This window comes from Rhinolophus sinicus, linkage group LG06 (assembly GCF_036562045.2).
Source record: "Rhinolophus sinicus isolate RSC01 linkage group LG06, ASM3656204v1, whole genome shotgun sequence".
Lineage (NCBI taxonomy): Eukaryota > Metazoa > Chordata > Mammalia > Chiroptera > Rhinolophidae > Rhinolophus > Rhinolophus sinicus.
Genome location: NC_133756.1, coordinates 124697062 through 124709860, shown reverse-complemented (window position 1 = coordinate 124709860; position 12799 = coordinate 124697062). Strand labels below are relative to the sequence as shown.

The 12799-nt window shown below is 49.5% G+C and overlaps 1 protein-coding gene across 6 annotated transcripts in view; it reads left to right on the top strand.

Annotated features, from left to right (window-relative positions):
* TRIM66 (tripartite motif containing 66) overlaps nucleotides 1–12799 on the top strand; it is a 60908-nt gene that overhangs the window by 23004 nt on the left and 25105 nt on the right. For 5 of the 6 annotated variants that reach the window (XM_019728508.2, XM_074335955.1, XM_074335954.1 and 2 more), the window contains 8 exons: nucleotides 2206–2309; nucleotides 3444–3591; nucleotides 4471–4603; nucleotides 4939–5055; nucleotides 6284–6398; nucleotides 6979–7125; nucleotides 9526–9643; nucleotides 11163–12076. In XM_019728508.2, the coding sequence (XP_019584067.2) occupies nucleotides 2206–2309; nucleotides 3444–3591; nucleotides 4471–4603; nucleotides 4939–5055; nucleotides 6284–6398; nucleotides 6979–7125; nucleotides 9526–9643; nucleotides 11163–12076 (1796 nt within the window). Of the gene's footprint in view, nucleotides 1–1358; nucleotides 1548–2205; nucleotides 2310–3443; nucleotides 3592–4470; nucleotides 4604–4938; nucleotides 5056–6283; nucleotides 6399–6978; nucleotides 7126–9525; nucleotides 9644–11162; nucleotides 12077–12799 lie in introns of those variants that run through there. The other variant, XM_074335953.1, reaches the window with a different exon arrangement.

Here is a 12799-nt window from a genome sequence, read left to right as displayed (position 1 = left end):
CCACTCCAAAACTTAGTGGTTAAAACAACAACTGAACGATTTCATTTAGGATTCTGCAGGTTGGCAGTGTGGTCTGGGCTCCTCTGGGCCAGGCTGGCCAATCTCAGCTGTGCCGACTCCTGTGTCTGTGTTCAGCTGGTGGGTCACTTGGGGCTAACTGGCTTCTGATGGTTTCAGGTGGGACACTTGACGCACCTGAGGCCACTCTCTGCTGGTCTGTCACCTTCCAGCGATCTAACAGGAGCTTATTCACCGGCAGTCTTAAAGCCACTTGAGGTCTAGGCTTAGAACTTGTTCAGGGTCACTTTTGCTGCATTCTGTTGGCCAAAGCAGGTCATGAGGCCAGCCTAGCTTTACAGGGCAGAGAACATTCTTTTTTATGGCTGAGTAGTATTCCATTGTATATATGTATGCCACATCTTCTTTATCAAGTCATCTATTGAAATCTCATCATTTGCGACAACGTGGATGGACCTTATTTCACTATGCTAAGTGAAATAAGTCAGGCTGAGAAAGACAAATACCATATGATCTCACTTATATGTGGAATCTAAAGAACAAAATAAACAAACAAAACAGAAACAGACGCATAGATACAGAGAACAAACTGATGGCTGCCAGGAGGGGAAGGGTTTGGGTAGCTGGGTAAAAAAAGGTGAAGGGATTAAGAAATACAAATTAGTAGTTACAAAATAGTCATGGAGAAGTAAAGTACAGCATAGAGAATATAGTCAGTAATGTTGCAACAACTGTAAAGAGTGCCAGGTGGGTACTAGACTAATTGGGGGATCACCACATAAATTATATAAATGTCTGACCACTGCGCTGTACACCTGCAACTAATATAAAATAATATTAAACATCAACTATAACTGAAAAAAATAACTTAAAAAAAGGGTGGAGAACAGACTCTACCTTTTAATGGTTAGGATTGCAAGGGCATGGATGCACAGAGGGGAAGAATTTGTGGCCATTTCTTCAGTCTACCTCTCAGACTATCTGACTTTCATCACCTGGGAGAGTTGACAATTGAGGTTATTACCATGAATAGGATATGAAAAATCTTTTGAATTCAAATTCAACATTCATGGAGGATCATGTGCTTTCTCAAGTATTATCTAATTTAATCCCCACAGCAACTCTTATTTGCCCTTTCTCTCTGACATATGCAGAAACTGGGGCACAGAGGAGTTAAGTGAGATGAAGGGACTTGTCCAGCCAAGGTCATGGGTGGTAAACTGGTGTTTGAGTGCGAGTCTAGAGCAATGGCTACTGTGTCGTTCCGACGATACAAGGCAGAGAAGCCTGTGATGGGACTGCAGCACTCACGGCCATTGGCAGCCCCTTTCCATGCTGTTCTCGTTCCTGGGCACAGGTACCCACTCCTGCTCAGAAGGCTCATTTCCTTGCACCAGCAGGCTGATGGCTCTTGGGGTGGGCCTGAAGGTCACTACAGTCTCTGGGTGGCAGTCTGATGCCACTTTTGTTCAGGAGCCCACCATGCAGAGGAACGTATTGGAGACCGTTGATTTCTCCAGGGACAGAGGGTAAGACAAGATTTCACATTCACAGGTGAAACTTACATGTGTGTGTGACACCCCACATGGGCTGGGTGAGGAGGCCCAACGAAAGCTCTCTGAGCCCCAGGGGCAGACCGATTGGCATCGGCTGTAACAAGAGAAAATTACCTACTAGATGAGCAGGCATCGGGGCTTTGCCTTTCTCTGGCGAGGGCCTTTTGGAAGCTCTAGTCTTTGAGATCTTTAAAGTAATTCTGCTCTGAGGTAACTTTCATGGCTGGAACTGTGCGCTGCCCTAAACCGCCCCACTGAAGCTTAGCCAATAGTGAGAGCTGGGTTCTCAAGGCTGTGGATAGAGGACTGGGAACAACAGGAAGGCACCTGATTATCAGAACGAGAGCAGGGCTGCGCCTGCAATAGCATGGCTTGTGGGATGGAGAAGGAAGGTAGGATCAGGCAGAGACCAGGATGTGAAGAGGTCTGTGCAGCAGACCCCTAATGGCATGGTCATGTTCAGAGTACCTGGATGGATAAGTGCAGGCTATAGCATCATAGTTCATTTTGGCATAAGTGGCATTGGCACATATCTTGGTGTTGTGTATTAGAAATCTTCGTGTCTGGACCTTACATTATGTATAATTTGCCATGTTGCCCTGATTCTGCTATCTTTCTGTCCCCCTCCTAGAGTTCATTTCCTGTCCAGGGTGTAAGCAAGTATACCTTACCAGGGATGTAACTGAAGATTTCTTTCTGCACTGCTTTTCTGCTGGGCAATCCAAGATGGTCAGGGTAAGTCAGGACAAGCAAAGAAGCAGCCGATCCTCTTCACAGATTTGTAGTGCTCCTGTCCATAAGTCAGTCTCTCTATTCATCACTCCATCCAACTTATTACTCCTCTGTCAATTTACCTCATCATCCTCCCTCCCTCCCTTCCTCTTTCCCTCCTTCCCTCCTTTCCTTCTTTCCTTCTCTCCAGAAGAGAATCAAAATACTTGAGTTGGGGAAATCAAAATGGAGTATCTTGCAGGTGATAGGCCCTGTGCTGGGTGATGGGGAGACAGAGTCCCATGTTTTCTACCCTCAGGCATTCATTGTTTAATTAGTAAATCTTGCATTTCTCCTTTTCCCCCCCTCCCGTAAGTCTTCCAGATGCCAGTGTGAGGAGAAAGCTGTCAGAATCCACATCAGTTTAGTGGCCTGTATTATTCAGGCACAGACAGGCTAATTTTTTCCACATGTCCTCTTCTCCAGCCCTGCAAGATAATTGCTGAGCAAATGAATGAGCATTTGGACTAGGAGGGGACTGGGTGCTCTGGGGCCCAGCCAGCCCCAGTGGTGGACACACGGCTCTGAGAGTTGGTCTGTGCTTGCTTTTTCCTACATCAACTCTCTGTGTACCCCACCTCAGTGGGTTCCTCCTCTCTGCAGGCATGTTGATCTTTCTGCTTTTGCCTGTGCTCTCCCATTTTCCTCTTTGTCTGCTCGGTGAACTTCTACTTGTCATTCCATATCCAACTCAAATGTCACTTCTTTATGAAACCTTCCCTGGCCTCCTAGACTGAACTCCTGGAAAGCTCCCTTTGCTTCCTTTTATCACTTCCATTTTATTGCTCATTGAACGTCCGTCACCTCGTGGAGGCTGTGTGCCTTGAGAGCAGATCCTTGCCTTATTCATTAGGGTGTCCTCATCTTCAGCACAGCACTTGTGTTACTAGCTCCTGAGGCCACTGTTCTTTTAGCCACAAAGGGTGCTTTCCTTCACATGCCCTCACATGTCGCTCCCAGGCAGCTCCCCAGAACTGACTACACTGCCAAACAGTGGAGGAACCGCCCTATAGGATCCCAGTTCCCAGAGCATTTACCACTCATAGAGGCAGGCCCAAATAAGGATATGGCAGTAACTCCAGACCTCTCTGCTTCCAGAACTGCTCTGAGTGCAAGGAGAAGAGGGCAGCACACATCCTCTGTACCTACTGCAACCGCTGGCTGTGCAGCTCGTGCACGGAGGAGCACCGGCATGGCCCCGTCCCCGGGGGGCCGCTCTTCCCCCGGGCCCAGAAGGGATCTCCAGGTATCAGTCCTCCCTCCGCTCTCCCCACCAGGTCACATGCCCTGAAGCCGTGCTGCTCTGTCCAATCGCTGCACAACAGCTCTCTGACCTTGTTTCCCAGCTGCAGGTGAGGGAGGGGTAGTCTCAGAGACTTTCTCACAGGAGAGAAGTCTCCTCCACAGTCACGGTCACAGCGTACATCACTCTAGGCTCTCCCTGTTGGGGGTGAGAGTGGGTGAGCTGGTGCAGGGAGGAATCGTTGTGAGTTATCATGGAGGCTGTATGAGTTCCCTACTTTCACCTCTATGTAGAGCAATCACGCCTCGCTTCTATTTAGTTACTTACTTGAACAGCCTATATCAGGGCTGTCCATTTGTCCATCCAGTGCCCTTTGTTTTCAATGACAATCTTTATGAAAGTTTTTTTCCAAGGCCCTTGAACTGTGGGAGGGGTTTTACCTTTGTCACACCCGCAGGAACCAGATTTAATGACTCATGTGATCTGGTCTGGAGCCTGGCTTGCTAGGCTGGGGAGCTGGTTTCAGCCCCAACATACAAAATCCTGGTTAATGAAGAGGTTTAGGTTAAGTTTTAGAGGATTCATTCTTCTGCAGGAGATCATGTGCTGCAGTAGCAAGCACCTTCCTCAGCGTCTGGCAGGTGCTGGGACGCCCGGGGCTTGACGGGACAGCTGGGCTAATCCAGCCAGGCTAAGGCTGCTTTCCTTCTCGTGCTCCTGGAACCTCAGTGCCCGGAGAAAAGCCTCTCCTGTTTGCACCACCTTTTCTCTAAGCTTTGTGTCTCCCCTGTGTGCTGTGAGGGCCAAGGGCTGCTCCGCAGAGCATACCTGAGATGTCTTCCTGAGCTGAGAGAAGCCCACTTTCTCCATCTTGTCTGGCAGGAGTGAATGGTGGTTCTGGGGACTTCGCCTTGTACTGTCCTCTTCACACACAGGAAGTGCTCAAGCTATTCTGCGAGACCTGTGATGTGCTCACGTGCCACAGCTGCCTCATGGTAGAACACAAGGAACACAGGTGGGGCTGGCCAGCTGCCCGACAGGGGCTGGGCAGGCTCTGGACTCTCCCTCTTGTGAGAGTGCTGGGCTCCCAGTGCAGCAAAATCCTCTCCCTGCCCAAGTCAACCTGCATCCCGGGGCTGAAGTTTCCTCTGCTCCTGTTGTGGGGCTTCTCTGGAGAAGCCAAGAGCTTCTTGGGGCCAAGAGCTTGCACTACCTCTGACTTTCCCTAGAGGTAATCCCAGGCTTCATTGGCCTGACTGAGACACGCACTGGCGTCATTCTTGGTTGGCCGGCGTGCTCAGAATAAGACTCAGCCCTCCTCAGCTTTTTCTTCTCTGCCTCATCCTCTAGGTGCAGACATCTTGAAGAAGTTCTGCAAAACCAGAGGATGCTTCTGGAAAGTGTGACTACACAGGTGGCTCATAAGAAATCCAGTCTGCAGACTTCTGCAAAGCAAATTGAGGACAGGTAGCACAGCCTAGCACCTTGTCTGCACTGGAAATGCTCTGTCCCCTCACATATTGGGCATGCCATCAAGCACATGTGGGCACATGACTTGGAGGCATATGTCTGGCCTTCGAGGTCTCAGGCCAGTGCACGTGCTTCGGCTCGTCACTTGCTGTGTGAGAACCAAGCTAGGTCAGGATGATCAGAGTCCGTCTGGACCCAAGTGCATGCCTTCCGAAACTGGCTGTGAAATAGGCCGAGGTAGGTGCTGGAGCACAGGGCATGGAGTAGATAACTGGGGAAGAGAGTGCTGTTTATCCTGTGAGTGCAACATGTCAGTGGTAATCGGCCTTTCGGTACCCCTTTCCCAGTGTTTTCTGTAGAAATCTACAAATGATATGAAATCATTGGTATTTTATCTATGAAGAGGAATTAGTAAGTGCTGAGAGCTTATCAGTGGCAGGCCCTGGATTGGGCATAATACATGCATTACTTTGTTCAATTATTACAATTATTTGGGTTGGGTTATCTCCATTTTACTGATGAAGAGACTGAGGTTCGGAGAGGTCAGGTGACTTGTCTGAGTTCATACAGCTTGTCAGTGACCGAGCTGGATTTGGGAGCTAGGTCTGTGTGACTTTAAAGCCCATGTTCTCTCTCTCAACAACTTTACTGAGATATAATTCATGTACCATAAAATTTTCCTTTTAAACTTATAATTCGGTGGTTTGTAGTATATTCAGAGTTGTAAAACCATTATTACTGTCTACTTTTACAACATTTTCATCACCCCAAAAAGAAACCCCGTACACATTAGCAGTCACTCCCCATTTCTCCCAACATCCCCATTTCTTGGCAGCCATTAGTCTACTTTCTGTTTCTGCTTATGCTTTTTTTACTGCATGGCACTGTTTAGTGGAGCATCCTCCTTTTTAAGACAACAAATTACATGAAATTATGCCCATACTTATTCACCCTGTCATGTCTCTAGTGCTGTGTGAACTGGTGAGCTAGCTGCTGGGCTGACCGGGGTGTGGATCTGCGGTTTACCTAGAGAAAACAGGGTTGCATGTTGGGCCATTGGCCCACTTAGATCGAGTGGGCTGGGTTATACAAAGGGTGGGGTGGTGGAAGAAGGGCCTGCTGGGCCCTGATCTCAACAGGCGGCCTCCAAGTTGTTGGATCTTATGTTTGCTGTCACAGGCCTGGAGGGAAGGGCTCACCGTGCTATGTCCCATCCTGTTTACAGGATTTTTGAGGTGAAGCATCAGCACAGGAAGGTGGAAAACCAGATCAAAATGGCCAAGATGGTGCTGATGAATGAGCTGAACAAACAGGCCAATGGGCTTATAGAAGAGTTGGAGGTAAATGCGGGCGGATGGGTCAGACGGATGGGTTCTGGCTCTCCCTGGCTCAGAAACCAGGCACATATCAAACTAATCCCAGAGCTCAAAACCACTTAGGCTGGAATTTGGATGTATAGTTTCCGTAGCTCTCTCCTGCTCCCTATATCTTAAAATGTCCAGTCTAACTTTGGGAGGGTGGCTCCTTAAGGGCTGGAAAATTAGTTCAAACTCCCATCCATGTTATGGCTCCAGGGCAACTGCCTTCCTGAACTATACAGGGTTATAGCCTTGGAAGAGTCATGAAACAACCCACCTTCGTCATCAAGTTATGCAAGAGATGTAGACATTTATTCATTTCCCCATTCGTTTATCACTCCTTCCATATTTGTACCATAAAATCTACCCACTCCTTCTCCGGCCTGTCTTCCATGCCTCAGCAGCCCACGACAGCACTGTTCTGCTGTCCCCTGTCAGGGGTGTGGTCTCATCTCACCCATCAGTGTTCACACTGATACACACAGGCCCGTGGACTTCCCAAGCAGGTGGACTCCAGTCCAGTAACAGGATCATGGACTCTGTGTTCTGTCTCTGTACCCAGGGCATTACTAATGAGAGAAAGCGGAAGCTGGAGCAGCAGTTACAGGGCATCATGGTCCTCAACCGTCAGTTCGAGCATGTGCAGAATTTCATCAATTGGGCTGTCTGCAGCAAAACCAGTGTCCCTTTCCTTTTCAGCAAAGAGCTGGTAAGAAGAACTCCAACTCCTCAATCACTGCTTTTGAGTTAGTAAGTTAGTGCCATTTTATTTTTTACCAAACCCCCCAGTGCAAAGGACCTAGGTGCTGAAATGGTCCTGCCTTCCACGAGGCAACTCAGCTGGGAAATTCTGCAATGATTTGTCTTGGGTCACAGATTCAGACATTATCCTAGACATTAACAGTGTATTGGACACCCCATACAAAGTTATTTGGGTTTAAGTGGGGGGCTAAGAGCAAAGGAGAAGTTGAGGGCTGTGTTGAAGTGTTGGGCTTGAGGGGTGGGGTGATGTCCAGGTGAAGGAGCAACAACACTGACAGAAGTTGGTGAGGTTTGTATTTGGAGGTGTTGAATCTAAGGTGCTTTTAGGGCATCTAAAAGGAGATGTCTGAAGTCTGTTTTGATGGATGGGTCTGCAAGTCAGAAGAAACGTCAGAGTTGGGGACAGAGATGTAGGAGTCGCTGGGATAACTGTAATATCGCCTTGGAAGAGTATGTAAAGAAGAGGGGACAAATCTGGAACCCAGGGAAATACCACGATTTTCAGCAGAGAGAGAAGAAGAGGATGAGTGAAAGAAAGTGAGAAGCAAAGGCCAGAGGAAAAATAGGAGAGTGTGGTACACAGAAATTAACAGAGTTTCAAATTCCAAATGGTCAATGTTAACATTGCCACACAGGAGAAACAGGATGAGTCATGAAGAGAAGCCCTGGGATCTGGGAATCAGGAGGTCCCTGGTGATCTTTGAAAAGAAATTCCAGCAAAGTAGAAGGGCTAAGAGCTAAAATGAGGGGACTGAGCATGAGAGGTAAAGTAGAGACAGAAGTGAAAAAGGGAGACAGACTTTTTTTTTAGGTATGGAAAACATTTGCACACATTTATTTGGGAGAAGAAGTTGCGTGGTGGAGTGAGCATACTGAGAAGGCAGAAAGAAGTGGGATCTAGAGTGAGCTGTTGACCTTATACATAAGAGCCATTCATTTCCTCTGAGTTGGAAGGTCAGGGAAGTATCAGTATAATGTAGTTAAGTTTGGAGGTAGAGGGGATACAACTTTGGGGGAGTTTGTCCTTTATGGTCTCTTTTGTCCTTTGCGAAGTTGAAGGTGTTAATAAGAGGGTTAGGCATTGAGTAAGTGGCATTGAGGAGAGAAGTGGAGATTTTAAATAGTCACCAAGGACACTGGAAGAGGAAGCTGACAAGAAAGGAAGTGACGGAAAAAGGGACTACAGCGTGCCTCTGAGGTTACTGATCACTGAAGTAACCCCAGGTAACACGGTTTGGGAATGGCTAGATTGACCTAACGTGAGGCATTGGTGGTGGGGAGGGCATTAGGGCACTAGTGCTAGTGTTACTGAAAATGATGGGGAGCTCGGAGGGTCCTGTGGATTGGAGCAGGCTTAGGGAGTTTGGTGAGGTTGAAGAGCATGTTCTGAAAGAGTGAGAGCTAGTTATGATCAGGTAATAGCTGATTGGCATTTCAGGTCTCATAGGTAGAATGGTTCTAGATGAGGTAAAGGGTGACTGAACTGAAAAGAGAGGTGAAGTTGATTGACCTCAAAGAAGTAAGTGGTCAAGATGTTGACTGGGACATTAGTTAACTAGACGATGGCTGGATAAGTTGGATATTTACCAAAGTCCTAAATAAAGGGGAGAGTTAGTGAATATCTGAAAGAGATGAGGGAGGAAGAGGGCAGTTGATTAGGATGGAAGGGAGTTTGCTGTGTGGGTGGAAGGACAGCAGTGGGGGCTCAGAGGATGTCTTCCCCCTCAGGCTTTTAACTTGAGATATGGTAGAATGAACGGAGCACTCTTGAGAGGGCTGCCAGGCAAGTGATATCCTGAGTCGCATTTCCAGGCGGGAATTCCCGCCCGTTCTCAGGAATTTTTTCCGCTTTCCCGTTCCCGAATCCCGAGATATAAACTGTTTTCTGTTTCCACGATGAATCGTTTCCACAAAGTGACGGCCTATACTACCAACCACCTGGGTTCAAGGAGCCGATTTTCCTGATTTCCCGACCAACTTTTCTGGGGATTTGGGAATGGGAAAGCGAAAAAAATTCCTGAGAATTCTCGCCTGGAAACCCTAATTCTGAGGGAGAATTACAAATCATTTGAGGCCTGGAAGCAATAAGAATTTAGGCATTCCAGAAGCCTCAATAAGAGGAAGGGGATGAGTGGGCTGTGGGGAGAAGTACAGGGTGGGTGGGAGGTTGAGGGAGCAGGAGAAGGGTATGAAGATACTAAAAAGCAAGGAAATGAGCACATGGCGTAGGACTCGAGGCGAAAGAGCCGTGGCTTTGAGTCCTTCAACCTGTCCAAACAGTGAGGGAAAGAGAACTGTCATTCAGGCACAAAATGTCCAAAGAGGTGACCTTTGGTGCTGTGGTCAGATTGTGTTTCAGATGCAACGATTGCTGGAGTCAAATTGCAACACAGATCCTGGCTCCCCTTGGAGTATCAGATTCACTTGGGAGCCAAACTTCTGGACCAAGCAACTGGCTTCCCTTGGTGAGCCCAGGCCCACCCTGTGGGCTTTTACATAATTGCTAAAAGGATTATAGAGCATCTGCTTAACTTACTGGATAGGTCAGCATATGCCCGAGAGAAAGCACTCACTGAGACTGCCAGAGGTCATGGAGTCATTCAGCAAACCTTTCCTTGGGGGAGGGGAGAGTGGTGGTGGGGGGGGCGTTAGGGTATGCGTGAGAGAGTGGACAGCTTAAATCCCAATGGCTATACAGGACTTTTGTAACAGGGCCAGTTGAAATCTGAGCTTCCCATTCTCCACGAATGTCCCTGTTACCCTGGTCTCATTGCTGGAGAGGAGGCAAGACAGTGGCCCTGCTCCCCAGAGAGCTGTATACAGAGCAGGTGAACCTGGGTCTGGTCATGCGGGTATACATAGGTGTGGGCGCCATGGGTATCTCAGCGAGGGGCAGGGAAGGAAGGGAGAGAGGGAGGGAGGGAGAGAGAGAGAGAGACACACGGAGGGAGGGAGAGAGAGAATGAGAGAGAGAGCGAGAGAGAGAGAGAGAGAGAGAGAGAGAGAGAATGAGAAAGAGAATGTGCATTTTTCTTCCCTGCTGAACTTATTTGCTGACAGTCCGTCTTTAGGCAGAATGCAGACAACTTGTGGCTGTGCTTATGTTGACAACCTAGTAGTAGGTCTGTGTTAAACTAATGGCCAAATGCTGCCTTCACCTGGGCTGTTAACCGCATTGAAAGTTTTTTGAACTTGACAAGAATGATGAATGATATTTAGGGTTTTATTTTGCTGCCATCTCCTTTTTGATTTAATTCCACAGACTTTGGGTGGGCCCTTGCCCTAGGTCAGGCTCTGTCTTGGGCACTGAGTGGCCCAAAGTGAGTGAAACACCTCCTGGTCTCAAGTTGCTCAGTCTTGCCCTAAGTAAACCCCATCGAAACAATGAGCCAAAGGAGCCGTTCGGCTGGGCTAGCGGTAGACACCCTGTACGCATGCACGAGCGCCCAGGGCCTGGGAGCACAATGCTGCTGCCTGGCTGTCAGCCGGCTTTGGAGCCCCCCCTCCGTCTTCCACCCTGTTTGCCCAACACACAGTTCCCCAGCTCTGTGAAGCCTTGTTCGTCTGTCCTGGGGATGCCACTCTCTCCTTCGCTGCTTTCCAGCACACTCCCTCCCAACCCCCAGTGTTGAATTATTTTTTTTTCGGTCTGAGTCGCTGTTGGGCCATTCTGTTAATAAAAAGAGTGGGTGCTCTTTGAGGGAGGCTATGGTTTCTCTAACGGGTTATAGACGGAGTCAGGACTGAGCATCTGGTCCAAGCAGAGCAATGTCTCGAATGTCCCAGGACCCCAGCGCTGGTCCCCACAGATTCTATTGTGGCCACATTCTAGACTGAGTCTTAGAAATCAGGGGTTGAATTTCTTAATCTCTGCGCCTGGGGCAGGTTTGCTGCATGAGGTCTGTTGGTCTCAGGAGCACGAGGTAGCAAGTGGGGAACAACTGCAGATTACCTTTGGAAACACTCTCCATTCTGAATTTGCAGGCTGCATAACTACTGAAGGTGGACAGCTGTCCCGGGCAGATGCTCCTGCTTATGGAGCCTTACAGGGACCATCATCCTTTTATCAAGGCCACCAGTCCCCAGTGGCTCAGCAAGAGGCTCTGAGCCACCCCTCACACAAGTTCCAGCCTCCAGCGCTGTGTTCCTCGTCTGTGTGCTGCTCCCACTGCTCCCCAGTCTCGCCTTCTCTCAAAGGCCAGGTGCCCCCACCCAGCATACACCCGGGCCACAGCTTTAGGCAGCCCTCTGAGATGGTGCCCCAACAGCTGGGCTCCCTGCAGGGCTCCACCCTGCTGCCCAGGGAGAAGGAGCTTCCCTGCACCCCTCATCCACCAAAACTGCTGCAGCCCTGGCTGGAAACCCAGCCTGCTGTGGAGCCGGAGAGCACACCCCAGAGGCTGGGGCATCAGCTGGCTTCCCAGCCAGTGTGCATCGTCCCCCCACAGGACGTTCAGCAAGGAGCCCACGCCCCGCCCACCTTACAGACACCCTCTATCCAAGTCCAGTTTGGCCACCACCAGAAGCTGAAGCTCAGCCACTTTCAGCAGCAGCCACAGCAGCAGCTGCCACCTCTGCCACCTCTGCCGCCTCTGCCGCCTCCACCCCAGCAGCAGCCACCCCCTCCTCTCCCTCCATCCCAGCATCTGGCTTCCGGTCAGCATGAGAGCACTCCTGGGCCTGCCTGTTCGCAGAACGTGGACATAATGCACCACAAGTTTGAGCTGGAGGAAATGCAGAAGGACCTGGAGCTTCTCCTTCAGGCTCAACAGCCCAGCCTGCAACTGAGTCAGACCAAATCACCTCAGCATCTTCAGCAAACCATTGTGGGGCAGATCAACTACATCGTGAGGCAGCCGGCACCTGTCCAGTCCCAGAGCCAGGAGGACACGGTGCAGGTGGGCCTCAGGGTGGCTCAGGCAGATATTCTCTGCGTCCCGGGATTTCTCAGGGAACACAGCCTCCCCAGTCTCAGGCTGGCCCGGGACCAGGTCTTCATCTGTGGCCTGAGCACCGCCCTCACATTTCAGGTCTGCCTTTCTCTCTACCTCCCATTTCAGGGAAGCTCGAGTCCTAGCGCAGAGCTGGGCTCAGTGCTCTTCAGAGAGGCCTAGCTTAGCCCTATCCTCCTCGGGACACTGGAACTTGTCCATGACGAGAACCCTGTGGGCTGTGCTAGACTCCTGCCAGTGCCAGGGCAGAAGGGAAGCCATCTCTTTTCTTTGTAACCTCCTCCCGTCCTTGCTGGGAACGTATGAATCTCAGACTGGGGAAGGGAGAGCTTTAGGAGTGAAGGGAATGTATGCATTAGATGCTAGTGGGCAGCAGCTTTATAACTGCACAGCTATAGATTAAAATTTATTTCACGCCTACTAAGCTAGGTATGTTTTATATAGACTGTATCATTCATCCTATCAACAATGTGGTTAGGCAGGCTTTACTGTCTGTATTTGATAGGTGCAGAGGTCAAGGGGGCAAGGAGGCTGCCTAGAGATCGTAAAACAGTGAGTGGTAGAGCCAAGACTGGGGTTTAGGTCTGCTGACTAATGTCACAGAAGGTCTCGTACTTTCCCTGGGGGGATGATGAATGCTGCTCTTCTCTTTTCTCAGCTAACAGCCAA